Genomic DNA, 26,178 nt, shown 5'->3' with positions numbered 1-26,178 from the left:
TGACTAAATCTGTTTATTAATTAGCAGTTTTTATGGCAGAATTACTGGAAATTTGATAAAAATGCCCCACATTTGGATGGAAACTTGACTACTGTTGAAGTCAAACATCCTAGCACTAATACTGATGTTTTAAGGTTCAAAAGACATTTTAGGCTATTTGTTTGTTGGGGACTATCAGCACACTCACATACTAAGCCTCACCCTTGCACAAATGTGAACCGTCAATGCTACTTGGCCATTCAAAAGAGTGATGTTGAAATATTGTAGAGATCACTCACTTCTCCAGTAGAGCCAGGGCAGTGGCTGGGTTCACTCTCAGGTATTTAGAGGTTGGCTGGCCATAGTCTGCCAGGTAAGTGGACCAGTCCCACACCATGAACAGGTCCAGGAGCTATAACACACAAATACAACAGAACATCACTTCAGACAGAACCTGAGAGGGGAACAGAGGAAGACTGATGCTGGTAGCGTGTGAGAGTTTGTTTGGGGATGGTTATGAAGAGACAGTGTGTTTGATGTGGGCCAATGAATATACTAAACCAGGATTGTTTGGGAGGCGGTCAAATGCCCCATCTAAGGGATATAATAACAATACTGTGGAAAAAATAAAGAAACCAAGAACGTCTCTCGTGGCTTTAATGTAATAATGGACTCTGTAAAATTGTTTCTTGTGTGCATATATTTTATTTGTTACTATAAGCTGCTAATTAGATTGATTCAACAGTCTTGTTGTATGAATGCGTGCAGTGTGTAAATTACATTATTTCTAGTTCATCTGGATGTCGCAAACCAGACCAATTTATTGTAGTAGATGTTTAACAACAGCTCCATCACTCACACATCACATAATATTACTTCACTTATCGTAAAACTGATAAAGAGATCAGATGCTGTATGCAATGATCCACTTGGCAGCTCTCAGTCTCACTTTGGATGCTGAGCTAACATTACATTAGCTAATGTTGTTGCTGCTGCTCAGCTCTAAATGCTCTGCAGGTTCTTAAAATATTGATACTATGTGCTTAAGACCCCTTCCACACTATTCTGTTTTTGTTTAAAAATGAAGTATTAAAACAAATACTATCTCTGTCCATAGCAGCGTTTTAGCTGTGTATCAGACTGAAAACGCACATCTATTGGCCGTGCATGTACACCGGGCATGCACGTGTCGATGTAAACATGAAGCAGATGGTCTATTCTGTAGTTACAGAAGATTTGGTGAAAGAATAAAGAAAAAGAGACGAAGAACCACACCAGATTTGGTTTTGAATAGGCCAATAACGAGCTGTGATTGTTACTGAATTACATGGGATTTAATAGCGGCTGTGGTGGCAGAAGTCGTCGTAAATTAAATGGCGACATGCACAGTACAAGTGTAGGTTATAAGTGTTATTTACACAGTACAAAATATATTAATAAAAATACCAAATCAAAAACTCTGTCAGTAGCATTGTGTTTTGTGCTTTGAATGACTTATAAGACCCAATCAGAGAGCCAAAGGTGAGTGTCTGCATCATCGTCTCTAGTCCTCCATTTTTGCCCGTCCTGCACGAACACACTACCTGGAGTTTTAAAATGAAAAACGGGGTCGGCAGTGTTTCTTTGCCAAGTGGGGGAAGAGAGAGAAAACAGCGAGGGAAAAAGAAGAAAGTGTCCAAAGTATGGGATTATTTCAAGCTAAAGAAAACAACAACTCTATAATGTTACAGTCCATCCACCGTAAAATGAAACTTGTGTCGCCTCGGCAACAGCACGACAGCACCTTATCAGAAAACACCCGGTGTTCTGCCAGCAGACCACAGACAAGGTAACAGTAACTTTAGCATTTGATCTGAAATCATGATTGATTGTCGAGTTGAAGCCAAAGTAAGCTGCAGTCCTCAGATGAAAATGTGCACACGTGCGTTTGTTGTTCTCCTTTTTGGGCTGTTTGTTGTAACGTCACAGTCATGAGTTAACTGGGTGTCAGGGAGCTGCACCTTTTAACTCCCCTGCAGCTCTCTCTGTAGCTCAGACAATCCCTGCTACCTGTGTGTGCTAATCCTTCACCCAGATTCTTTGTCTTTATAACTGTTATCTTTATAATAACAAACAACAGCTGTTTCATGTACAGGATCGCTCATTTCCTGTTTCATATTTCAAGTGTTTTCTTGACAAAACGAGGTTTGGAGACCTGCGTCGGGTGACAGAGCTGCTGTGAGCTTGTGTAGTGTGTTTGTGTCCCTGTCACCGATCAGTCACGTAGTGTGAACGCAACAATGACTTCAAGCAAAAGTACTTAAACGACAAATCGATGAATCTTTGAAATAATCTATTGAAGCTTCGAATACTAAAATTATCGTTAGCTGCAGCCCTAGCGTTCGACACTACGCTGTGGGCAATGTGTCAGTGATACGTCAGGGAGCCATTTTAATGCATCGTTGAGTAGTTTACACATAACGACTGGCGACCGCTGATCGATTGCTGATTTATGCCCGACGGTCGCCGAGCTCACCGACCGGCAAATTGTGATTATAATCGTGTAGTGTGAACTAGGCTTAAGGGTATAGTAATCCTCAAACAATACAGTAGAGGCCTACAGTTATTATGGAAACCTGCTACCATATGTCTTTTGCATCAAAATCAAGCAGAGTGAGAGCCGTGTTTAAACCAGGTCAGGAGCAGGGTCAGATTATGTGATGACTGTAAACACTCGTATATCCTGCGTCACTCTGAGACGAAGAGAAAAGACAGAAGAGTGAGAGAGAGAGTGTGTGTGTGTGTGTGTGTGTGTGTGTGTGGGGGGGGGGGGGTCTGCTGCTACATTATTTGTGTTAAGTGTGAACAGGAACATTTAAAAGCCCTCCCAAACACTACGACCCCTAGTTAACCTGATAGAGATTACCCCCCCACACAGTGTATGCTAATGTCATAGGGTGAAACAGCTGGGTGTTTGGGTCATGCTGAAAGAGCAGTGAAAGAACAGCTCAGTGAGAATAGCATTATTCAGCTGACTGAGAGACTCCGACACACAGAGAGGTCTTAACAACAATGCCATTATTCTCACCTGGAGCTAAGTGATTAGCCACAAGCAGCCATGTAGAGGGTGCCACTTCTTACTCTGACCCTCACTGTGAACTCTTCACACTTCACAACAACTAACTGATTTGGTACAATACTTACTCAAAGCAAAACTCCAGTTTTTACAAAATGGATCTTATTTTAATATTTTCATGTCCAGCCATTGGTTCAATTCTGATAACTTAGTTGTGCACACACACACTGTATTCCTGTGCAGTGAGGGATTATTAGCAACAACAAATCCTGCATTTTTTAAACGTATACAAATATTAATATTTATCAGAAATATAACAATATGTTGTCAATTTTTTAACAAAAACCATTAACCATAACAAACAAGGACCCCTTAAATTAGATTATTAAACAATGGTGTCTAAGGTTAGTAGAGAACGAGACATTTCACAGTGTAACAAAATAAGCTGAATAGACAGTTTGTAAGTTACCTCAATCCTATCTTTGATGTGTCTCTACTGACATTACTTGTTATTTACTGGCCAAACTCAAGAGTCTGAAATGAACATTTTCACTGCAAGTGACACCTCTTGCATCTAATAGACAAGCTTAGTGATTTTCTGACCAGAGTTAGCTCCCATAGTCCAGCCAGTGTGCTGCTGGCAAGCTAACCGGCTATCAGGGTGGGCTGTGGCTCCTAATTCCAGTGAAAGGAACTGTTAATGCTTCAGCATAACATGATGATTTCATGTTCCCAACTTTGTGGAAACAGTTTGGGGATGGCCCCTTCCTGTTCCAACATGATTGCGCACAAGTGCACAAAGCAAGGTCCATAAAGACATGGATGAGCGAGTTCGGTGTTGACAACTGTGCTGGCCGGCACAGAGCCTTGCCCTCAACCCGAGCCAGGCCTTCTAGTTCATCCTCAAGCTCGGGTCCTCTACCAGAGGCCTGGGAGTTTGAGGGTTCTGCGCAGTATCTTAGCTGTTCCTAGGAATGCACTCTTCTGTTGCTCTTACTTTCCACATCTTTTCTAGTATCAGCCCTTGGTATTTCTCAAGCTTCTCGTGTTCCTTCTTCTTGATGTTGCTGTCGCTTGGGATTGCCACATCTATCACTGCAGCCTTCTTCTGCTGTTTGTCGAACAACATGATGTCTGGTTGGTTAGCCATCACCAGTCAGTCTTGAAGTCCCACAGGATCTTAGCTCGGTCATTCTCAACTACCTTAGGAGGTGTCTCACATTTTGACCTTGGGACTTCCAGCCCATACTCATGGCAGATGTTCCTGTACACTATGACAGCTACCTGGTTATGGTGTTCCATATACGCACTTCTGCCTGCATCTTACACCCTGCTGTTATGTGCTGTATTGTCTGAGGGGCATCCTTGCCCAGTCTGCACCTGGGGTCCTGCCTGGTGTGGTAGACCCCAGCCTCTATTGATCTTGTACTGAGTGTCTGTTCTTGTGCCGCCACGATTAGTGCTTCTGTGCTGTCCTTCAGCCCAGCCTTTTCCAGCCACTGGTAGGATTTCTTGACATCAGCCACTTCTTCTATTTGTCTGTGGTACATGTCGTGCAGCGGCTTGTCTCTCCATGAAGGTTCTTCGTCTTCCTTGTCCTCACCTTCGGGTTTCTGCTGCCTGAGGTATTCACTAAGCCCTTCATCTTTGGGGGCCATCTTCCTGATGTACTCCTGGATTTTCGTCGTTTCATCCTGGACAGTGGTCTTGACACTCACTAGCCCCCGGCCTCCCTCGCTACGCTTGGTGTAGAGTCGCAGGGTGCTGGATTTGCTGCTCCATGCATTGTGAGGAGCTTTCTTGACTTGATGTCAGTGGCCTATCTCCTCCTTTGGCCAGTTTATTATACCAGTGGGGTATCTGATGACTGGCAGGGCGTATGTGTTGATGGCTCGGATCTTGTTTTTCCCATTCAGCTGACTTTTCACGACCTGCCTTACTCTCTGTAGGCATTTGGCTGTGGCGGACATCCTTGCTGCCTCCTCATGGTTTCTGTTAGCCTGCGGCACCCGAAGGTATTTGTAGCTGTCCTGGACATCTGCAATGTGGGCTTCTAGTAGTTCAATCCCCTTGGTTCTGATCATCTTCCCTCTTTTTGATACCATGCGACCACACAGTTGCTGTAGATCCTGGTAGTGTACATCAGTGAGTCGATGTCTCGCTCATTTCTGGCATACAGCTTGATGTCATCCATGTAGAGGAGGTGACTGATGGTTGTTCCACTTCGGAACCGGTATCCGTAGCCAGTCTTTGTGATGATCTGGCTGAGGGGGTTCAGGCCTATGCAGAACAGCAGCGGGGATAGTGCATCGCCTTGGTATATGCCGCACTTGATGGTGACTTCTGCAATTGGCTTTGAGTTTTCCACAGACCCATTGAGTTCTTGATGAAGGCTATTAGTGTCTTATCGATCTTGTACATTTCCAAACATTCCAGTATCCATGTATGTGGCACTGAGTCGTAGGCTTTCTTGTAGTCAATCCAGGCGGTGCACAGATTGGCCTGCCTGGTCAACCAGTAGCTGGTGCTTGGCTCCCCTGGTATTACTGCCCATTCCCTTCTGGGCTCTGTCCATGTATTGAGCCATGTGCTTACTCATCTTAGCCGCTATGATGCCTGACAGGAGCTTCCATGTTGTGCAGAGGCAGGTTATTGGCCGGTAGTTTGGATGGGATTGTTCCCTTCTGGGGGTCCTTCATGATCAGGACTGTCCGTCCTTGGGTTAACCATTCTGGGTGGGTCCCATCCATCAGCTGTTGGTTCATTCATTTGTGCTGCCAGGCGTTCATGGAGTGCAGTTAGTTTCTTCAGCCAGTAGGTGTGGATCATGTCAGGGCCTGGTGCTGTCCAGCTCTTCATACCTGCCACTCTTTCTTGGATGGTTACTGGATCTTGTTCTGGGAGATTGCTGTGATGTGTTCTTAGATCCACTAGCCAGCCAGGGCATTGAAAATGGGTCGTGGATGGGTAATCCAGCAGGACAATGACCCAAAACACACGGCCAAGGCAACAAAGGAATGGCTCAAGAAGAAGCACATTAAGGCCTTGGAGTGGCCAAGCCAGTCTCCAGACCTTGATCCCATAGAAAATCTGTGGAGGGAGCTGAAGTTTTGAGTTGCCAGACGTCGTCCTCGAAACCATAATGACTTAAGAGAAGATCTGAAGTTTTTAAAGCAGAGGAAGGAATGCTTTAACTTTCCTTCTGCTTATATTCACTAATAAGACGGTTTGCTGCATACAGTCATTAAACAAGTCATAAACAGCCACAAAGGATCTGTCATGACATACATTTGAAATGAGCTTCAAATGTGTTTTTGAATAAATTAACTGAAGAACAGATTTCAAATAAGGCTGCATCCAGTTGATGTCCAGGGTTAGGCTGAGGTGAATGTTTACAATTTATAGAACGAGCCTGAGCGACAGATAAAGACAATGAGGTGTGTGTGTGATTTCCCTAAAAGATGGTGTCAGATCATCATCCCTGTGACATTCCCTCATAGTTTGTAGGAAACTCTCTGGTTTCACCTTTACATTGGAACAAGTCAGGGCGGCATTCTGAAACTCTAGAAACCCCTCTCTGCTTTCTTTCCCTTTATGCACTTGTGATGCTTCACTTTGGACGTCTCTGATGCTATTGTCTCATTGACTTGTATTGTTAGGAATAAAATGAGTTATAATGGCTATTGTCTTTGTCACTCTGGGCATGACAGCAGAAACCGGTGAACCAGAGGTGAGAAAAGGTAAACTCTAGGTCTGACTAGATCATACAGTATTTTTACAATGGGCCTTGCTGCATGGTTACACCTTAAAAACGTGCTTGAAAGATGAGGGCTCTGCGTGAAGCTGCTTATACAGCACCTGTGTGAGAACGTACCAGTTGTTTCTCTGGCCGTGTGTCTAATCAGAACCTGGTAACATTTCTGGAATTCTTCACCCATTACTCAAGAGTGAGCAAACGCAGCAACAAGGGAATGACGTTCATAAGGTGTGTTCACTCATACAGAGAGAAAGAGACAGGCTGTCGAGCCTAAAACATGTTTCTGTTGTAATGTACATACCCATGTGAGTGGTTTAATTCACAATAAATGACATTCTGTCGAATTTCCAGTGTTTGATATGTGTGAAGTAGAGCTTGACAGATAAACTGGCCAGGCCGATTATATATATATATATATATATATATATATGAGCCAATATTAGTTTATTGACGATATATCAGTATTGGTGTATACGCTGGCCAGTAAGAAATTGCATCGGCCTATATATCGTTCATAGCTAGGGTCAGGTATCGTTTAAAATTTTTAGATACCAGCACCAAAACCAATTCCCTTAAAGTGATACCAATACCAATAGAGTACTTCATTCGATACCTTGCATAAAATGCCACCTGTTGAAGCCATAGCAGTTGATTAATATCCTATAATTGTTTTTATTGATGTTATGGACAAGCAAGGTCATCTATTTTATTTTTTTCTTGTTTCAAATAACTTGTATAAATAAATTGTATCAGATCGCTGCTCACCCTAATTAGTTCATTCTCATGGATAGTATTATATGAGGAAAGACTACAGCTTGCGATTTGCTTTTATATTTGAATGAGAGAGGAGTGAAATAGTTTAGTGACTAAACATATCGTGCAAAAATAATTTTAAGTGATTTTATGATACGTGTGATGAAAGTAATTATTTTGTTAACTTTCGATCAATAAACTGAATTGAAAGATCTCCACGAGTGCTTTTTCCTTTATTGGTGAGATGCAAACCTCCTCCAAAAATGACAGTCAAAGGTATAAAATAAGTAAAAAATCTGTTTAAACAAGTCACTTAACTACACTAAAGACTCACAAACAGAGGAAAAGAGAGGCTGCACGTCCAGCTGATCAAACCAACTACACGTGAAGCAGCTGCAGCCGGAGGCTCCGTGAGGAAAATCAGCTGATCGATCAGTGACAAGTGATGTGAATAGCAAATAAATATGTACAGACACCAACTGAAAGCTTGTGGTTATAAACTTTCAACAGTGATGAATGTGCCTGAGGCAGCAGCAGAAGGTGAGCGGCTGTTCACACATGGCCTCGGCGCCTGCAGGCCTTTTTTATACAGTTCATGGTGTAGGCACATAAGGGAAAAAAAGGTGTATTCTTCTCTTTCTTTCAGTGTGTTGTTTGTGTGTTTGGCTGCAAGCAAAACCATACAAATAATTTTTTGCCGCGATCTGTTTACATAATGGATCGAATGAAGTACTGGTTTGACTGGAGACGTTTTGATTCTACTTGATACTGGGCTGTTTCGGTCGATACCATAAAGGTATACCATAAAGGTATCGACCAGCGATACCCATCCCTACTCACATCAGAGTCCCAGTATCTGCTTAAAAAAATCCAGCAAAAAACGCTTTGTTTGTTTGACTTTGAGTTCTGGGCTGTATTCATGTCCAAGATTATTTGTCCCAAACAGTCAATGTACTGAATGTACAAGACGTTAGCTGTAGAAATGCAAGCACCAACTGTGTGTGTGGAATGATCTTTTCCCCTCTCTTGCTCATCTCACACAACACATCTTTGTGTCAACTTGCATTGCCTGGAGTAAAATCATGTGTTTGCATCTGCCGGTTTTGTTCCATTAACTTCGCATGCAATCATGCCGCCTCAAAAATTCGCTTTATTTCAGTCTGATGGTGAAGACCCACTGGAAGAAAAATTACATAATAAAAGTCACATTTCCTCCGCTACTATTTGCTTGTCACTGTGGGAATGTCAACACTTGCAAATAAGTTTTACCTGACTTTGTGGCAAGCAGCATTCATATAAGAACTAGTGTCTCTTGGCAGTTGGCAACAGTACTGTTTATTTCATACATGTATTTACTTTGTTTCTATCAACTGTATTGTGGCATAAAACAGTAAAATCAAGCACAATAAAATTTTCAAGCTGCATGAAAAATACCATGATAAAACTGAGCAAGTTTCAAGTTTTACACATGCATTATGTGGTGCATATAATTACTGAGGTGTAAAACATTCAGACCATAGAACATAGCACCACACAAATCTTTCTATGTTGACCAGAACAACTAGGATTTATATTATATATATATATATATACACACACACACACACACACACACACACACACACACACACACACACACACACACACACACATATACATACACATACACACACACACACACACACACACTCCCTGTTACACCAGTGAACATGCCCGAAGTGACACTTGAAAGCGATGGCTCTCTCCTTACACGCTCACTGCGCTTAAACACACTTCTCTGTCTTTTCACTGCAACTCTGCATCGTGATATAACATTGTATATTTATTACTTTAGAAAGTAACAGTGGCAGTGAACCTTTTTCTCATAATGTGATGGCTAAACTTTGCAATCCACCACTATTCCATTCTTCCTGTTGCGCACTCCCTAGAGGCAGCTCATGCACCCCCAGGAGTGCACGTACCACACTTTGGGAATCACTGGGATACAGGATAATAATCTAAAAGCAGCTATAGCAAAGAAATCAGCCATAAGATAATGGAAAAGTCAAAGGATGACCTCAGTGTAACCTCAACCTGTGGATGCCTCCCAACCCCTTTACCTAAGGCTAGGATTAACATGTCAACCAAGAAGCCTGTATAAAAGGGTGCACATCTTGTCTAATGAGGTGCAACGCAGGAAACTAAGCTCTACTCAAAAAAAGACCCAGGTAGGGCTGTAGCTATCACTGATGATACTGAGGTCATGTCCTTTGTATTTTTTCCTGTGAATTTGGGGGTTTCAGCAACCTGGTGAAGCATTTACATTCTACAATTAAACACCTCACCGCGACTCTGTACGCAGGATAAGCGGTTGACGATGGATGGAATTAAAAACCTAAACGTTTTTAGTAATTAAATGTATATTCAAATTTGAGGTAACCCTTCAGGTCTGTAACTTTCTAAAACTTTTCCTGAAAAGAACTCAAAAATCTTGGTACAAATACAAGTTCTGTTCTTTCAGTTATTTGTGTTGATAGGCAGCTGTTGATTTCCAAAGGAATTTTTCTTAAAGAAATTGAATTTTCAATTCAATCCAATTCATAACAGAAGTTATCTCAAGGCACTTTTAATACAGAGCAGGTCTACACTGTACTCTTTATAATATTAATTCCTTCCATTATTTATAGAAGGAACTTTTATTCTTAATATTTGTTGCATTACGTTTAAAAGCAACTGAATCACATTAAATCACGGATTAAATGAGAAAATAAATTCTTATTGTTTTCTGTGAATATTAATCGATTGTGTGTAGAATTGCTTTATGATGTTTCCTAAAATAGTTTCTATGATATTTTATATATTTCTATATATGCTGTGACAATATGGCATTGACAAGGAGTAGGCAGCAGCCAGAGCCTGTCCATCCAAAACGATGCTAAACAGAGACGTTTACACACCTGCCCCAAACTCTCTACTTTCAAGTCTTGTGATGTGACTTAAGAGGTGGTATACTGCTTTTTGGCTTTTTCACTCTCCTTTATTGAGTTATATACCTTTTTTGTGAATGTAATAGTGAATAAGCCCCAAAGTCCAGCCCAAAGGGAGTTCCCATTAGAGACCTGCGCGGACTCTTGATTCTGCTCCTGGCCACTCCCGCTGATTTTGTGACCATTACCGCCCATTCCCGCAACATGTGCCTCCACTCCCGCCCGCACACACCAACATTGTGACATGTATTGTATAAGCCCATGTGATGGAAGCCAGCGAGACTGTGCAGTGAGTAAACCTCACTCTCCGACACCTTAAGAGACGCACTTGCGACTGACGCCAGTTCCCTATGGGGTTTGGCCTCTTCATCAACGTGTCCTACTCCTGTACCTTAAGTCGCCGGTTCGAGTCAGGCCCGTGCAGTACTACATTCTCAGAAGCAGCCGCATACACTCACATTTACCTTATTTTCAACTCACTCCATCTTATTAGCGCTACTGTGGGACCCCCAGTATATTTTTTGACCGCCCGCTCCCGCCCGCAGCAGAGTTAAAACTGCCTGCTCCCGCACGATTTGTGTTGGGTCCCGTGGAATCCCAATCCCAATGAAGCTCTCTAGTTCCCATCTCCCACAGAAAAATCTGCTCTGAACTGTCTGAAAACCGACACGCCCTCAAAAACACCAGCAGAAAAACAGTGAGCTGCAGCACAGCTCTCCTCTCCCTTCCAAACACTAGCTACCCTCCAGGCAGTCAGTGGACATAAAGTTGTTCCTGTGATGTAGAGACAGAGCTCAGTTAAAACTTTATGGATGAAAGATACTTTTGTTACAGATTAATAACCCACCACTCTGAAAGTCTTGCTCCAGTCCATGTTGCCAAGCTGGTCGGCAACATGTACAGCTGAACCGAAGCCGTGTTTACCGGCTTTTCAGGACCCGCCCTTCTCTGCTTTTGATTGGCTAGTAGTCCTTAACTAGGAACTGAGCATGTGCAACTCCCGACAAAGATCATTTAGAAACAAGATGTATCACTCCATAGATAAAACAAAGCCTTCAACACAGGGTGAAAAGAGGAGCTGTAAAGTAAACCATGTAAACCTGTTCTGGTACAACCCCTAAATAAGATTAGGAACCTGAAAATAAGCATAATATCACCTCGTTAAAACTAATAAATAGGCTACAAAAATGCACAGCCAAGTGTTGTAAAATTTTGACTGTGGGAGGTTACTTTATTTACTTCGGTTGAGAGGTCCTATGCTACTATAAAAACCTTAAGGTTTTCAGTGTTCTTGCAGAGTATTCAACAAAAAAACCTCACTATAGTGCTGAGACCTGGACTTGATGCAGAGCGCCAAGCCTCCACCCTCAGGCTCAGATTAACAGGTCAGCACAGAACCAAGTTAATGAGACCCAGCAACACTTCACATACCACTGGTGTTTACACCAAAAGGAAGACGGGGGTTTGTGCTTGTGTGTGTGGGAACAGATATTTTCTCGAGCAGGTGAACTATAGGACAGGTGAAAGTTGAAAAGGTTATACAAAAGAAGCAGCCAGTGAACCACAATATTGTTAAATGTGACAGAGAGAGACGAGATGTGGGGCAGCAGAGAAGTTGTCCATAGAAGTGGACAAAGGTGGAAAAGAATCAAAGTTGAGAAATTAATTTATAAACTAAATCTGGGGACATTTTTTTAAAACTTTATTTGCTTTGTTCACATGTTCGAAACTGAGGCCCCGCCCACACTACTGCGTTTAGTGAAGACGGGTCAAAACGGAGGACTTTAGAAACGATGACGCAGCCGCTCACGCTTGTCTCTCTGATTGGGTCTTGCAAAGCAGAAACACGATGCTGCTGACCGGGTTTTTGACATCGTATTTTTATTAAAATATTCTGTACCATGCAAATAACACTCATCTGCCTACACTTGTACTGTGCATGTCGGCGTTTACTTTGCAACAACTCCCAGTCTGTTTTCTGACGCCACACTACCGTGTTACATTCAGTAACAGTCCCAGCTCGTTATTGATCCATGCAACAAAAAAAAAAAAAAAAAAAAACTGGTCTGATGCTTAGTCTGTATTTATTTATTCTTTCGCCAAATCTTCTGTAACTACAGAATAGACCATCTGCTTCATGTTTACACCGGCACGCGCATGCCCAGTGCACCTGAACGGGTCCTAGCTGTGCGTTTTCAGTCGTTTTAATGTAGACGGAGATCAACTCCAAAAACGCAGCGGAAACGCTGGTGTGGACGGAGATCGTATTCGTTTTAATTCTCCGTTTGTAAACTAAAACGGAGTAGTGTGGATGGGGCCTGAGAGTATACTGAGAGTGGCATGCACTCTGTGTAGTGTTGAATAATGAAAGGACTCTTATAGGAGAGATCTAGATGGAAAGATGATATCAAAAGACGACAGATTTAAATGAAATAACTAACATAAAACAAAAATGTGTGCAGTAAATGAAGCTGTCCTAAACTTGTGCTGGCTAAGTCTGTGTAAATTAATTTCTTCTGCACTGTTCAGTGAGACACTTTACCTGTCGTAGGTCGATGAAGGCCAGCTGGAGTGTGTCTCCTTGAAAGCCAGGGACCGGCTCTGAACTGGCAAATACTGAGAAGAAACAAATATGCCACCAGAAAACAATCACTTGACAGAAGACACAATCCAGTACACATAGATAGCGTCAAAAACTCTGGCTTCAGATCTGCTTCTTAGTGCTGGGGCCACATATAAACACAGTGGACAATAAGGAGGTCTACAGTCATTCAACTAAGTGCTGGACCAAAGAAGGATTAAAATACACCTCAAAACACACTCAGACAACTTGCTAGCCACTAGCACCTGACCAATACTGGACTGCTGAGGCCAATTCTGACAATTTCAAGTTTGAAAAAATCTGATACTGATATTTGGGCTGATATACATTTTTTAAACATATACAAGCATTTTTGAGGAGGATTCCTTAAATTTGATTATTGAAGAATTGTGACCAAGAAATTTACTCAGTGGTACATTTTACAGGTAAAACAAATGTTAATGTCAGTGCTCTTTGATGGACAAACTACGGGATGGTGTCACTATTTTTAATTGACCTCAAACATATCTTTGAAATGTCTGTACAGCAATTTCTTGTTACTTACTGGCCCATGTACATTTCAATTCAGATATATCTGCAATAAGAAAATACTGGCAGATACAGTGCATTGGGCTGGCCTCTGTATCTGTCCACCTGTTTAACCACCTGTACTAAGGGTAACGTTTAACCGCCAAACCTCTGTAAATTGTGATGTTGTTTTATTCTTTTGACACTGTAAAAAATAATCAGTGTTCAGGGTATACATCCTAACAAAACTAAGTTGTCCTCAATTATAATATATATGTGTCTGATATAGATGTTATTGCATATTTTTATGATAATACAAAAGCTGACACTAAAACAACTCCTTGCTTTACTGTTTACCAAAATATAACTGAAAGTCACATGAAAGCTCTTGACTGGCATCATTTACTCCTCAGTTGGATTACCAGTAGTAGCAACTAGAGTTGGGTGATAAATATAGGCCTAACCATTAACGACATTAAGTTATCAACCAGCCTAATGAATAGCAGTCAGCTGAAAACCTACATCATCACTCATCTGCGTTCATCTTTTCACCTTCATTCTATAGAACGTATATAATGTGTATATAACTAAACAGTATGCACCATGGTGAGAAGTAACACTAATTTGTATGCTTAATGAAGATAATACATGATCATTCACAACATTTAAAATGCATCAATTTATCATAATTTAAGTAAATGATGATGACATTGATTTTTGGCACCCAGTTCAGCCTGTTGCCTTTTCAAAATACATTTGGGGCAATTAAAATCCATTTTATATATTATGTCTGTATTTAAGGATGTGTATCGATATTTGTAAGTAGTCGTAGTACTACTAGTAGTAGTAGTAGTATAAGTAGATACTATGATTAAGAGTTAACATCTTATAAAAAATGATTTCAATCAGACTACCTGTAAGGATGAACTATGTACGTCCAGTGTTGGGCAGTAACACATTTGACAGTAAACCTACAAATAATATTAAACTAGTTTTCATTTGTCTATCTTCACTTTCTAATTTGCACTGATGCTTTCTTGCAGAGATAGAATTAATGAAATACATCTGGAAATTATGAAATAAATATATACATGTGTGTAGAGCATGGTTTCTTCCAAGTTTATATCAAGCTGTGATCAAATTCAATTTATATGAAGACTTTCCAGCGCTACAGATATAACAATACAGTATAATATCAACAGAAATGAAAATGACTACTTACATTCACACTGAATGACATCTAAGTTGAACTGCTGAATGGCCCCCATGCTGATCTGTTTGAGTTCTGTGTCCAGCAGCATCTGCATCAGTGATGTGGACAGATGCTTGCAGGCTGACATGCAAGCTGTCTGGGCTACCTTTCCCTGCAGAGAGAGAAACAATGGGAAGGAGGGATGACAAGGAAGGTGACAGAGGAAGAGAGAGTGGAAAAGAGGGGGGAAAGATGGAAAGATGTAGGAAAGATGAAGAATGAGGACAAGGAGGCAGGGAGAGAGGCGGGATAAGGCAATTGGAAGGGGTGGTGAACATGAATAAAAAGAGGGAGGGATTGTGCACAGAAAGGATTGGTTTATGAGAAAGTATGTATGCAAATGAGCAAAAGGAGGAGAGTAAAAGGTTAAATGGTGAAAGAACAGAAAGAGGGTTTGTGGGAAGAGGATATAGGAGTAAAATAGATATGGGGATAAAGAGCAAGAAGGGAAAAATATAATAGACTGTTAGCTCCAATTTGAATTCTGGAAAAACAGAAATACAGGTGCAAATATGTATCAGTCAAAGGAAAGCAAGCACTTTGCACAATCTGCTATCCAGCCCTGGGATCAGGGACCTATGAGTTGTGAGCTCATGTGTTCAAAGATACTTGATTAAATTTTCATATTCATATATATATCCATCCATCCATCCATCATCAACCGCTTATCCTGCATACAGGGTCGCGGGGGGCTGGAGCCAATCCCAGCTGACATCAGGCGAAAGGCGGGGTACACCCTGGACAGGTCGCCAGTCCATCACATATATATATATTTATATAAGCGACTTACAATTGCTAATTATGTCAGAGGTCACTTGCCTCTGGAGCAACTAGGGGTTAAGTGTCTTGCTCAAGGACACATTGGTGGATGTGTCACAGTGGGGAATTGAACCCGGGTCTCTCACACCAAAGGCAGGCGTCTTATCCACTGCTCCATCACCACCCAATTTCAAAAGTTCATTAACCACAAATTATGTGTCTTCTTTGACAGCTGCCAAACCCCACTTGGACAGAGTGGAAAACACGTGACTTACGTGTCACTTGCATCATCATATATACAGCAACATGGCTATTACTGGAAGTAGACACAAGTTTGACACTGAGTTTTGAACTAGGCTTTTTAATACCAACTCAATTGTGTAGATTTTAAGCAGCATGTAAAACTGAAATTTGGTAGCTTCACCAACTAGTTAATAACTACATTATCCCAAAAAGCTTTTAGCGACACACATTTAGCTGGGCATTTTAGATGTGTTTAGACTGAACACAAATCTAATTTTTGTCTTGCAGCTGAATGTTGTAATGAATGCCTATGCCTATTTGAGTAGAGATCGCTTGACTTGAAGATTATCTGAGCAAGCAAACAAAGTGAACAGCTGATGATTGCCAGCAAGACAAAACCAAAACAAACAACAACCAAAACAGGGGCAACTGCTGCAAACATGCTGAGAGGCCTATCTGCCTCAGCAAAGAGCAGCACAAAACTGAAGTCTGGCACGGCAACACTGTACATTCTCTGCACCATGCAGGGTCCAAAATTAACATCCGCCAAGCACCAAATTCAGGTCAATTTTGGGTTTGGGTCACTGGCCATGTGGTGGGGAATAATCTGGATTCATATGATCTAATTGTTACTCTGAGGCAGATTATATTTCATATCAGCTGCCGCAAAGTATACATTTCAGGACACCTGCTAACTGCAGGGCATAGCGGGTCCACACCCCCTACAGTAGCTGTCCTGCAGTCATCTGCTGCATCATTTAAATATGCTATTTATATATATATATATATATATATATATATATATAAAAATATAAGAGGCAGCAAGCTAGCAGAATTTGGGTGTGTAGTTACTGTTGTTAAGAGTAAATGATGTTGAATTTGGTAGTATATTGATCAGTGCTACTGTATAGCTTCCTGACCATTATAAAACCCCCAAATCTGTGATCTGATGCTCCTGTTTTGATAACGGGGTGACAAAGACATGTCTGATGAGGTGCAGGAACTGTATGAGTTAAAGAGCAACAATGTAATACATTAGTGTTTTTTCATTGAAAAGGTTCAGAATTAAAGTTTCAAATCTGCATACAGTGTTTCCCTTAGGATGGAGTTGTAGAAGCGGAGGTGAAGCAAATTTTTTTTGTGCGCATAGTGCGTAGCATGTCTGAATAGAAAACCCCAACACAACATGTCTCAGCAGCATTGCTCTTGTGTCCATGAGCATGTGATGCACATTGGAATAGCTTAAAATTTCAATGTTTTAGTGGTGGTCGTGGTGGTCGTGGTAGTCATGGGGCGGGGGGGGTGTGACACTATGATTACTCCCTCATGGTAATCATATTGGGCCATTATTTTTACCAAATCTCTGAACAAATAGTTGGAAAAGGTAGAGCAGATAATAAATAAACAAATGAACAACACTGAAAGATCAGTCTACTGGGGAGGAACTACAACCTTTTGGGTAAAGTAATTTGATTGGTTATGATGCTCTCCACAGTGCTTTTACATTTATGGCAAATGTAAATTTATCTGTAGACATTAATATAAAAAATAGGCAACATGAGTATTTGTACATTAAAATCCAAAAAGAAACGTCTCCTCATCAGCTTAAAAGGATTAGTTTGCATCAATAATTTGCTTTAATAAGGAGGAGCAAGCAGTTTTGTAGAGGCCCATACTAGCTAAGCGTTTGCAGTGAGTGACCAGAGGTGTCCCCGGCAGGTGCAAAGTAGGTAGATTTAAAAATAATAATAATGTCAGTGGGGATTAAAGCCTGCTTTCACAGGGCGGTATAATGTTAAAAAATGTATTTATTTCTTTTGCGGAGGGTTGAGGGGGCGTTTCAATCACGATGCAGGTTTTGATACCAAAGCACACATTACACTACTGTTTAATTAATCTAATTAATAACAATATCATGAAAGCAAAAAGGTTCCCAACCCCTGGCCTAATAAACAACTACTGGAACAATTCTTAAATATACATCACACTTGAAGAGATTTCATGAACTCTCACTTTACCGTGAATATAAAAAACATCCTACCAGGTCAAATTGTCATTGGGTCATAAAAAATGTCACAGAAGTGTTTGAGACCATTTATAGTACTATTAATTGAACTTGTGTTCTTTGCAAAACATCACACATGAAACAAAAAGCACAAGTACTCCAACACATGGCTCAATCAACAGTTATACACACGGGGCATTATGTTCATAGCTCCAATGCAAATAAGCATTGTGAGCGTTCCCACGATTTCAGATGTTCTTGATTTGGCTTCTTTTGTGAGCAAGTATTTTTCAACTTAATATCCATCTTTCCAACCTCAAGTGTTTGAAAATCGAACAGAAACTTTGAATGGATCTGTAAATTACAGTTAGTGTTTGTGATATCTTTGTAAGCGCTCCACAACATCCCATTTAACATCCTTAATGCTAACATTTGACTGGTGCAATAAGAGCTGTTCATTTTCTTTAAATGAGTCTCTGAACTAATACACGCCTCTGAGTGCAGGATGGGTCATCAACATTTTAAAATCGTTTTCCAGGAAATGACAAACCCTAAAATACCATCAAGAATACCTACAAAACAACATTTTTTATCATTGTTGGGCCAGATGCTGGTGTACTGGTGACATATAGTGCAAGGCATATGCAATAAAAACAAATACACATTGATTTTGATTTCAGGGTATTTAAGTGTTGAATAAATGACGCAGTAAACTCTCAACTCATTATCGACCCACCATTATCGACCCACCATATTTTTCCTGTGATTATGATATGTTACATTACAACACACACACACACACACACACACAGCAATGTCAGTGAACAGCAGAGCAGAGAGGCCGCGCTGGACAAATGAACCAGGTGACGGTAACTCCAAGATTACTGAGGTGACGACAACTACGCTCATTACTGTGGAAGTGTAATAAAACCTCTGCGAATAAAAAGCCAATACTTTATCAATACACCTGTTCAACAATCGTAAACATGTGAACATGAAGAAAGCGTTGATTGTATTTAGAGAGTATATAGTGATTTTGTTGATGTAAACATTACTCTTGAAACTACACTTACTTTAGAGTATTGATAAAGAACCAAACAATACCCATCCCTAAACACGAGTTTAACACAACAATTTGTCAAACATATTTTAGACACACATTTTAATGTTACATTAACGACACCCAAGTATGGTTCCCCCAGTAAAACATGGCCATTTCCACCACTAGATTAGAGTATTTATTGTTAAAACGCAAATGTAAACACTGTCCTTCAGTGTCCTAAGGGTTACAACAGGTGCCAGAACAACCAACAAGCCTGGAGTAGTGGAGCTTCCACAGCCAAACATAAGCATGCTTTTCACCTCCCCTCTGCCTCTAGAATGGCAGCATAGTGTTGTAACAGCCAGGCAGGAATACTCACCGACATCGACGCATGGTCATTGTTGTTATTCTGAGCAGGGACACCCCCAAACCAACCAAAAATGGAAGAAGGGGCGGGAAAGAAGGAAAGGACAGGAAAAGAAATGTGGCAACAATAAATGGACAGGAGGAGGTAAATTCAACGAGAGATATCTTGCATGCTTGACAAGTCAAATTAATCAAGGAATAAAACTTCTAGTAAAACAATTTAGTTACAGCGCTGTTTATTACAGGGGGTGTGGATGGCAAGACAGTGACAATCTTGAAAAACAAAAGACGGAATAAGCTGGGACTCATTCAAGACATGAAAAGAGATGTTGGAGACAAGAGCAGGCAACTGGCCCACTGAGAGCAGAACTGAACAGACTGTAGATGTCAGCTTTCAGGGCCAAAACACACATTTACTGACCAAGTCCTTCACATTCAGATATCACCAAATGTGTTTTGTTGTAGATAATGTCAGTGTGTGCAAAAGCAGTACAAGTCAGGAACAGCACAGTTACCATGCACATGGCCAGATCACCAACGCAACATACAATTCACATTCAGACACTATACACATTTTAATAGGGATGTGATGAAATGATAGCAGAACAGTTGGGGGTTTAGGGAAAATAGAAAGAAAACAGGAAATAAAAGAATGATCACATCCCTATTATCAACAAAAACACCAGCACATTCACCACTGCCACAAACCTTTTTCAAGCAGCTAAAATGAGTCAAAAAACCAAGACAATGTCCACAGTTCCAAGAGAAAGGCTGTGGGTTCAGTGGGTCAGAGGTTAGCAGGAGGGTCAGACTCACCGGGAGGTGTGTGAAGACCTGGAAAGTGGAACGCAGGAAGTTGATCAGGTCCATGAGGTATCCAGATGCCCGACCGTCTGACTCAGCCATGCCCCATTCATAGTCAGCCAGCTGGATAAACTCATCGATCTTCTGGTTGAGTTTGGTATAAATCTCTCCTTCTGCAGCGTGACGAGCATCCTGGGAAAGATATTTTATAAGCTCCTTTGACTAGACATTACAGGACTAAATACACAGCCTCTAGCAGAGATGAGCAGCGGGCTACGGAGGTCTGGGTAAGCTCACTTCTTTGTAACTTCGAACCCTCAGATTTCTTTCATTTTCAGACTTGTTGTTTTCAGCCGTAATTGACGGTGACATCACACAGCCCCCTCTGGAGACACTAAAAGCTTTTTACTACTTTCTTCACATACACAGCAATACTCCCCAACACAGTGCAAGAGAGGATAATATAGTAGTTCCATTTGGAGAAGCAGAACAGCCTGTCACCAGGTCCTGGAAGTGCCTTGCAGCACCAAGGTCAAAGAATAATATGCAACGTTTAAGGCCAGTCTGCATGAGTTTGAAAATAATGAAGAGCAGTAACAAAACACATCATTCCAGAAACAAACAGTATAATTAACACAAAAAAAGACACAAAGAAGAATCCACACTAGATTCACATTTACCTTAAATGTGGACAAGCCATAGAGTCTTGTGGTGTGCACTGTTTCAGGGGAGACATTGGTGATATTTGTTATAAACTCCTCCAGATACCTGCACGCCTGCTCCAGGTGGGTGGTGTTAATGATGATCTGCACCAGCTACAGAAGAAAAGTAACATTTTGGACTGAATCCTTTAGGTGTAGGTGACGTGTGTTTGTGTGTGATCAGTAAAAGCAGTGTTGTTCCTACCTCGGTCAGTCCTATGTGAGGTTTCTTGATGAGGTTTTGCAGACAGCTGCTCAATGTTCTAGTCAGCAACAGGTTTGTTGACTTTCGCAACATGTCATCTATCTCTGTTGAGCTGGATACACAAACAAAGTTTATGTTTAAAAAGAACAGATTCTACAGTCGGACAACAAAGACACACACAGAAGTGTCTTGGTGTCCACCTCTACATACTGAATTGTTCAGTGAGGCCAACCTGCGGTGTAGTGACTCTGAGAACTTGAGGCTGGCGTAAATGAATTCTTTGACTTGTGTGTAGATCTGAGGGACAGACTGAGACATTGGAAGCTTCTTTGGAAAGTCCTGCTGCTCTCACACACACACACACACACAAAACAACATTATTAAATGACTCATATCATCTAATACCAGGTAAATAATTTCAAGACTTATTCATTGTTCATGTCGACATAAACTGGTTCACTGGCAACTCTCAGTTACAGACTTAAAAGAAAATAAACGTCAAATGTCCCACAAGACGACAAAACCTGTAAAGCAAGGTAAAACTTGTTACCTTCTCTATCTCAGCATCGTGGAAAGGAAAGCGGCTGACTACCAGTTTATACTCCTCCTCTGTCTCCACTGGGATGGGACTATAGTTGTCCAACTCAAAGATCTCCCTGTGAAAAAAAACAAGTGTGCACACTGACATTGTTGGTATGAATATTCAATGTTTTGAGAATCTATTCTCAAAGTTCATCCACAAAGTTCCTGGTGGTTTTTAACGGTAGAAATGCAGCAGCGGAGGCTGTAACATTATATGGATCAGATATGCCCAACACTTGCAGTTTGTGTTCATATCATTCTTTTTCTTAAGTTGAAGGTGATCCAAATAAAATTTGACTGCTTTTGCGGCGTCTCTCTACGGGGGAGTCGCGGTGTGAGCCGCTATGTTGGTTGTTGTTTTGCTCTCCAGGTCATGTTGTTGCATGTCACATGACTGAAAACTATGAATAGTCAATAATTTCTTTTAAATAGAATGTATTGTGTTGTATGCTGCATTTACATTCAAACTGTGTTTATAATTTAGCAAACAGCGCAGAGTGGATGTCATTAAAAGAGCCACCGCGTGTGGACGTGCCCTTCAGATGCAGTAGAGCACAGAAGAAGGTCCTGCATGGCGAAGGCACAATGCTAACACAATATAACATTCTGTAAATGCCTGAAGTGCGGGGATGTTGTCTGTGTGAAATGCACAACCAAAGTGCAGAATGTTTGAGCAAAATGTGTTTGAGCAACATGTAGCAGAAATAATCACAAAATCAATGCACTATAATAGCAGGTAAATTTTCCCCGTTGGCAGTGTTAGATATACTGCAATCCATGGCAGTTCTAGTCTTAAACAGAAGTAGACATTATTGGCACAATGATCATTTCTTTAAGGGGTAAAAACTCTGGCAACACATAGTATAAAGAATTAGTATAAAGAAAGAGAAAGGCAAGTTTTGACTTGTTGCCTTCATTAGGGTCATTGCACTGGCCTTACAATAAAGATGTTCTGTATACTACATGAAACGCTGGAATTTTGACCTGTTAAGACTGCACTGTCTTCTCCTTGCACCACTCTATATTTCTGACAGAAACATCTCAAGATACACAACTTTAAACATTTGTTCAATTTCATGAAATGATGTATGAATGTGCAAGAAATTAAATAAATTAAAGATTTACACACCAGCTTTCATGTGATTATCTCACAGGTAAAATGACCAACAGAAATGCAATTACAGACGGTCAAATCAGCACAGCCCACCTGAAAACCAGTGCCCACTTCTTCAGCAGAGTTTCATTGTACTGGTCTCTGACCTCAAACAGTAGGTCAAACAGCCGGTTCACTGGGAAACCATAAACCTGTACACACATACACAGACATCACACATACAGACAATCGTCTTCACCGCAGTTGTTCTACAAACTTCAAGGCCACAAGCTATTCAAATGAAGTACAGTACTGAACCGACCTGCAGTGTGTCAGCGAAGATGACTATGAGGTTCTTTAGCTCCAGGACCAGGTCTGGGTCATCACAGTATGACTTGGGAACAAACATGATAATGATCAAAACAACACTCAAAAACTGCATGTGGGGAAAAATGTATAACAGCAGAAGCAACAATAATATAGTGATAATTTATGAAGAAATGTTAATAAGTTGTATTTAGCACTGTGTTGTTAAATTCATGAAGATTTCTAAAATGTACTAAAAAGTCATTTACTACGGCAAGTAGCAGAGTTTGTGTTAAGGTACTCTGTAAATTCATCGATTTAAACAACAAATGCTTGTTGGTTAAACCCCTCCCCTGAGCAAAAAAGAACACAAGATAAGGCCTTGATTAAACAGTGTGTTTGCTGCTCAAATGTAAGCCACTCTCTTTAGCATGTCTGGCTAACTACTAGCTACAACAGTAACCTTGTGTTACTTTCACAGCCAAGAATTTGCATTTCATTAGCTAAACACATTATTACATAAAAAAGCTGTGAGGGGGTCAGTCCTAAATGCTACTTTATCTGAATTTCAGGTTTTGTTAGTGGCTGTGTTCTTCTTCATCGTTCATCATTGTTTTTAGGACCAGAGTATGGGAATCAAGATATGTTCGCCACACATGAGCTGGTCATCGTCCTCAAAGTTTATCTTACAATAACACATTTTTAGTGGTGGTCCAAGTATGTTGTAGTAGGATCCAAACAGGAAAATTAAATCTGATCTAATATTTTACCTTGTACAATAATACTAAATAGCTCTGACCTGGAATACGATTCGGTTCCTGTATTTCCATATCTTCTACTGGTGAAGATGATAAGTTTTTGTCTAGGACCTATTAGCTTTAGCCATTAGTCTTTCTGCCATCGTTGCACGACATCTTTCCATCTTTACACTGATGGCACTTGTGTCGGTTTCTCAATTTATTACAAGTATGCCAAAGACATTAAAAAGTCTGGAGCAGAGTTTCCCACAAACTCAGAGTTAATGTTGAATGGCTAGCTACATTTGCCAAAGTTGCTGCTGCCAGCGATGGCTGGCACTTCAGCAGACAAAGAGTCTGCTTTTGTCTTCCTCTGTCTGGAGTCACTCCCTACTTATACAGCATTATTTTTCTTGACTTGACTTTCTGCTAACAGTCCAGCTTCTCATTTAAAAGTTGTGAAAAATACAAATGATGCACTAAAGACTAATTTCAAACCGTAAAGAAAAACACTAATTCATTGTTCTTTATAAAATACTTATTCACTATTCCATTTTATGTAGGGAATAGTAAATGAGTGAGAAAAAAAATGATTTCACACACAGCTTCATTGTTACAAAAATGACATAAATGAATAGAAAGCTTGACAGACGTAGCAACAATAACTAAGGGGGAGAGGCTTAGCCAAGGGTCAATCAAGCCCCTCCTTTTTTTCTAGACTGCTCTAGAGTGATTTATGACCCTGAAAGAAGTAGAGTTGAGTCCCTTAACACTGACACAAGGATACTGTCAAACACAGGAGTGTGTAAATCAACAGAGTAAACGAACGCAGCTTGAGACTTGATGTAAAGCAGGGACGGCCTGCCTCTTTCTTTACTCAGACACACACATAGCATCAATCAGCTGGAGACTGAACTATACAGCAGTAAATCACAGCAGTGGCAGGAGTGTACATCACCAGTTTAGACCATTTCTTAGTCTAGTTACCATGTTCTGATCCATGCTAAATGCTAGTTGTGCAGTATGTACCATTATAAGAGTACTCTTTTAATCTGTTGTTATTAATGATGATCAGAATTGGTAAAGTTGTGAGCGATTTGTTATTTGTTATCAAAACATTGTCAGAACTAACAGTATGAATACCTTTTATTATTTGATTTATAAGGGGACTGACTCATGGGCAGGTTTGAAAAGACTTTCTCCCTGTGGGCTGACCATACTGCAGTTGTAAAGGCAGGACCCAGGCAGTGTGGAGCTGCCTGTGCCGTGGCCCAAAAGAGGGGCTGAAGGCCAGGGGGGAGACCAGAGCCTTTGTTAGTCTTTTCACCCCACACTGTGCGACCCATTCTCTGGCCTGTTAGCATAATCCTCTAGGTCATTTACAACTGACTGGACCCCAGTGGTCAGGAATATGCCTTCTTAATCTGCTGTTATTGTTGCAATCTGTCTCTCATTAAGGCCCCAATGACCTCCTCTTTGGCTGCATGCGTATGTGTGTTTTGACCTCTTCCGTTGAGAGTGACATCATTAGTGTGTTGTGGGTGCACTGACCTCCACAGTGTTGTGTGTCTGTATCAGCCAGTGAATGAATGCTCTTCCAGGATAAATAGATCCACAGCAGGCTCTATTATTTCTATTAACTCTCTACAGTTTCCTTCTCATTCACAGTCCACTCCCTGCTGGCTGTGTGTGTGTGCTCATGCATGTGTGTATGAGTCTGTCTGAAAGCCTACTGAGTGTGTGCGGAGCACAGCGATGATCTTGGACAGGGCCATGTTCCACAGTTCATCAGTGAAAGCTCTGGTCACCAGCCCCTGTGTGGCATGGAGGATATGGTCCTCCACAACAAAGAACCTGACGACACACAGAAAACACACACATCTCAATACTTTTATTTATGTAAAATTGAAACAAACAGAACCGACACAGTCAGCAGAATGTAATGTTAAAGATAAAAATCTGTATTCAGACAATGAAGTGAAAATGGGAGGAACAGCTTACCCTACAATCTGATTGAAGTATCTTCTGTAGCCTTCCACTGTCTCATGCTGGACACACAAAGACACACACAGTACATGAATGCATAAAATATATAAGTTATCATTGTGGGGTGTTGCATTTGTGAGCAAGGATTGTTTTGCAAACTGTAAGTGTTGATGTGTTCAGTGAGATTTTAGCATTTAATATTGGGCAGCTAATTTAAAGTACTAGTGCAGTGCCCGTTCACAGGGGCCGATGTGACATATTTATATATATATATATATATTTATATACATATACACACACACATATATGTATATACACACACACACACACACATATAGACAGATATATATAACTATATAATCTTTCAAATTATATAAAGAGCAGCAGAGCAAATTCTTTCTGGGCTGTCCTGGTATAATCTAATGAAGTGCACGCAAGTAGAACCATGCATTGCTGTTTACAGTGGTGTCTTGATAGC

The 26,178-nt window shown here is 40.9% G+C and overlaps 1 protein-coding gene across 7 annotated transcripts in view; it reads right to left on the bottom strand.

The window, feature by feature from the left end:
• Positions 1-26,178, bottom strand: part of exoc6 (exocyst complex component 6) — a 62,174-nt gene that overhangs the window by 8,930 nt on the left and 27,066 nt on the right. For 4 of the 7 annotated variants that reach the window (XM_038735171.1, XM_038735172.1, XM_038735177.1 and 1 more), the window contains exons 11-22: positions 25,716-25,762; positions 25,448-25,568; positions 22,994-23,065; positions 22,786-22,883; positions 21,547-21,652; positions 21,229-21,338; positions 20,997-21,108; positions 20,771-20,905; positions 20,103-20,282; positions 14,842-14,983; positions 13,053-13,126; positions 279-391 (exon numbers count right to left, since the gene is read on the bottom strand). In XM_038735171.1, coding sequence (XP_038591099.1) covers positions 279-391; positions 13,053-13,126; positions 14,842-14,983; positions 20,103-20,282; positions 20,771-20,905; positions 20,997-21,108; positions 21,229-21,338; positions 21,547-21,652; positions 22,786-22,883; positions 22,994-23,065; positions 25,448-25,568; positions 25,716-25,762 — 1,310 coding nt within the window. Of the gene's footprint in view, positions 1-278; positions 392-13,052; positions 13,127-14,841; positions 14,984-19,299; positions 19,330-20,102; positions 20,283-20,770; positions 20,906-20,996; positions 21,109-21,228; positions 21,339-21,546; positions 21,653-22,785; positions 22,884-22,993; positions 23,066-25,447; positions 25,569-25,715; positions 25,763-26,178 lie in introns of all 7 variants that reach the window. The other 3 variants (XM_038735176.1, XM_038735170.1, XM_038735173.1) reach the window with 1 other exon arrangement.

The sequence above is a fragment of the Micropterus salmoides genome, unplaced genomic scaffold (genome assembly GCF_014851395.1).
Source record: "Micropterus salmoides isolate LMB-PRFRI ecotype aquatic unplaced genomic scaffold, ASM1485139v1 Ms_hic_scaffold_21, whole genome shotgun sequence".
NCBI classification, from domain to species: domain Eukaryota; kingdom Metazoa; phylum Chordata; class Actinopteri; order Centrarchiformes; family Centrarchidae; genus Micropterus; species Micropterus salmoides.
This window is presented reverse-complemented; position numbering and strand designations above follow the sequence as displayed.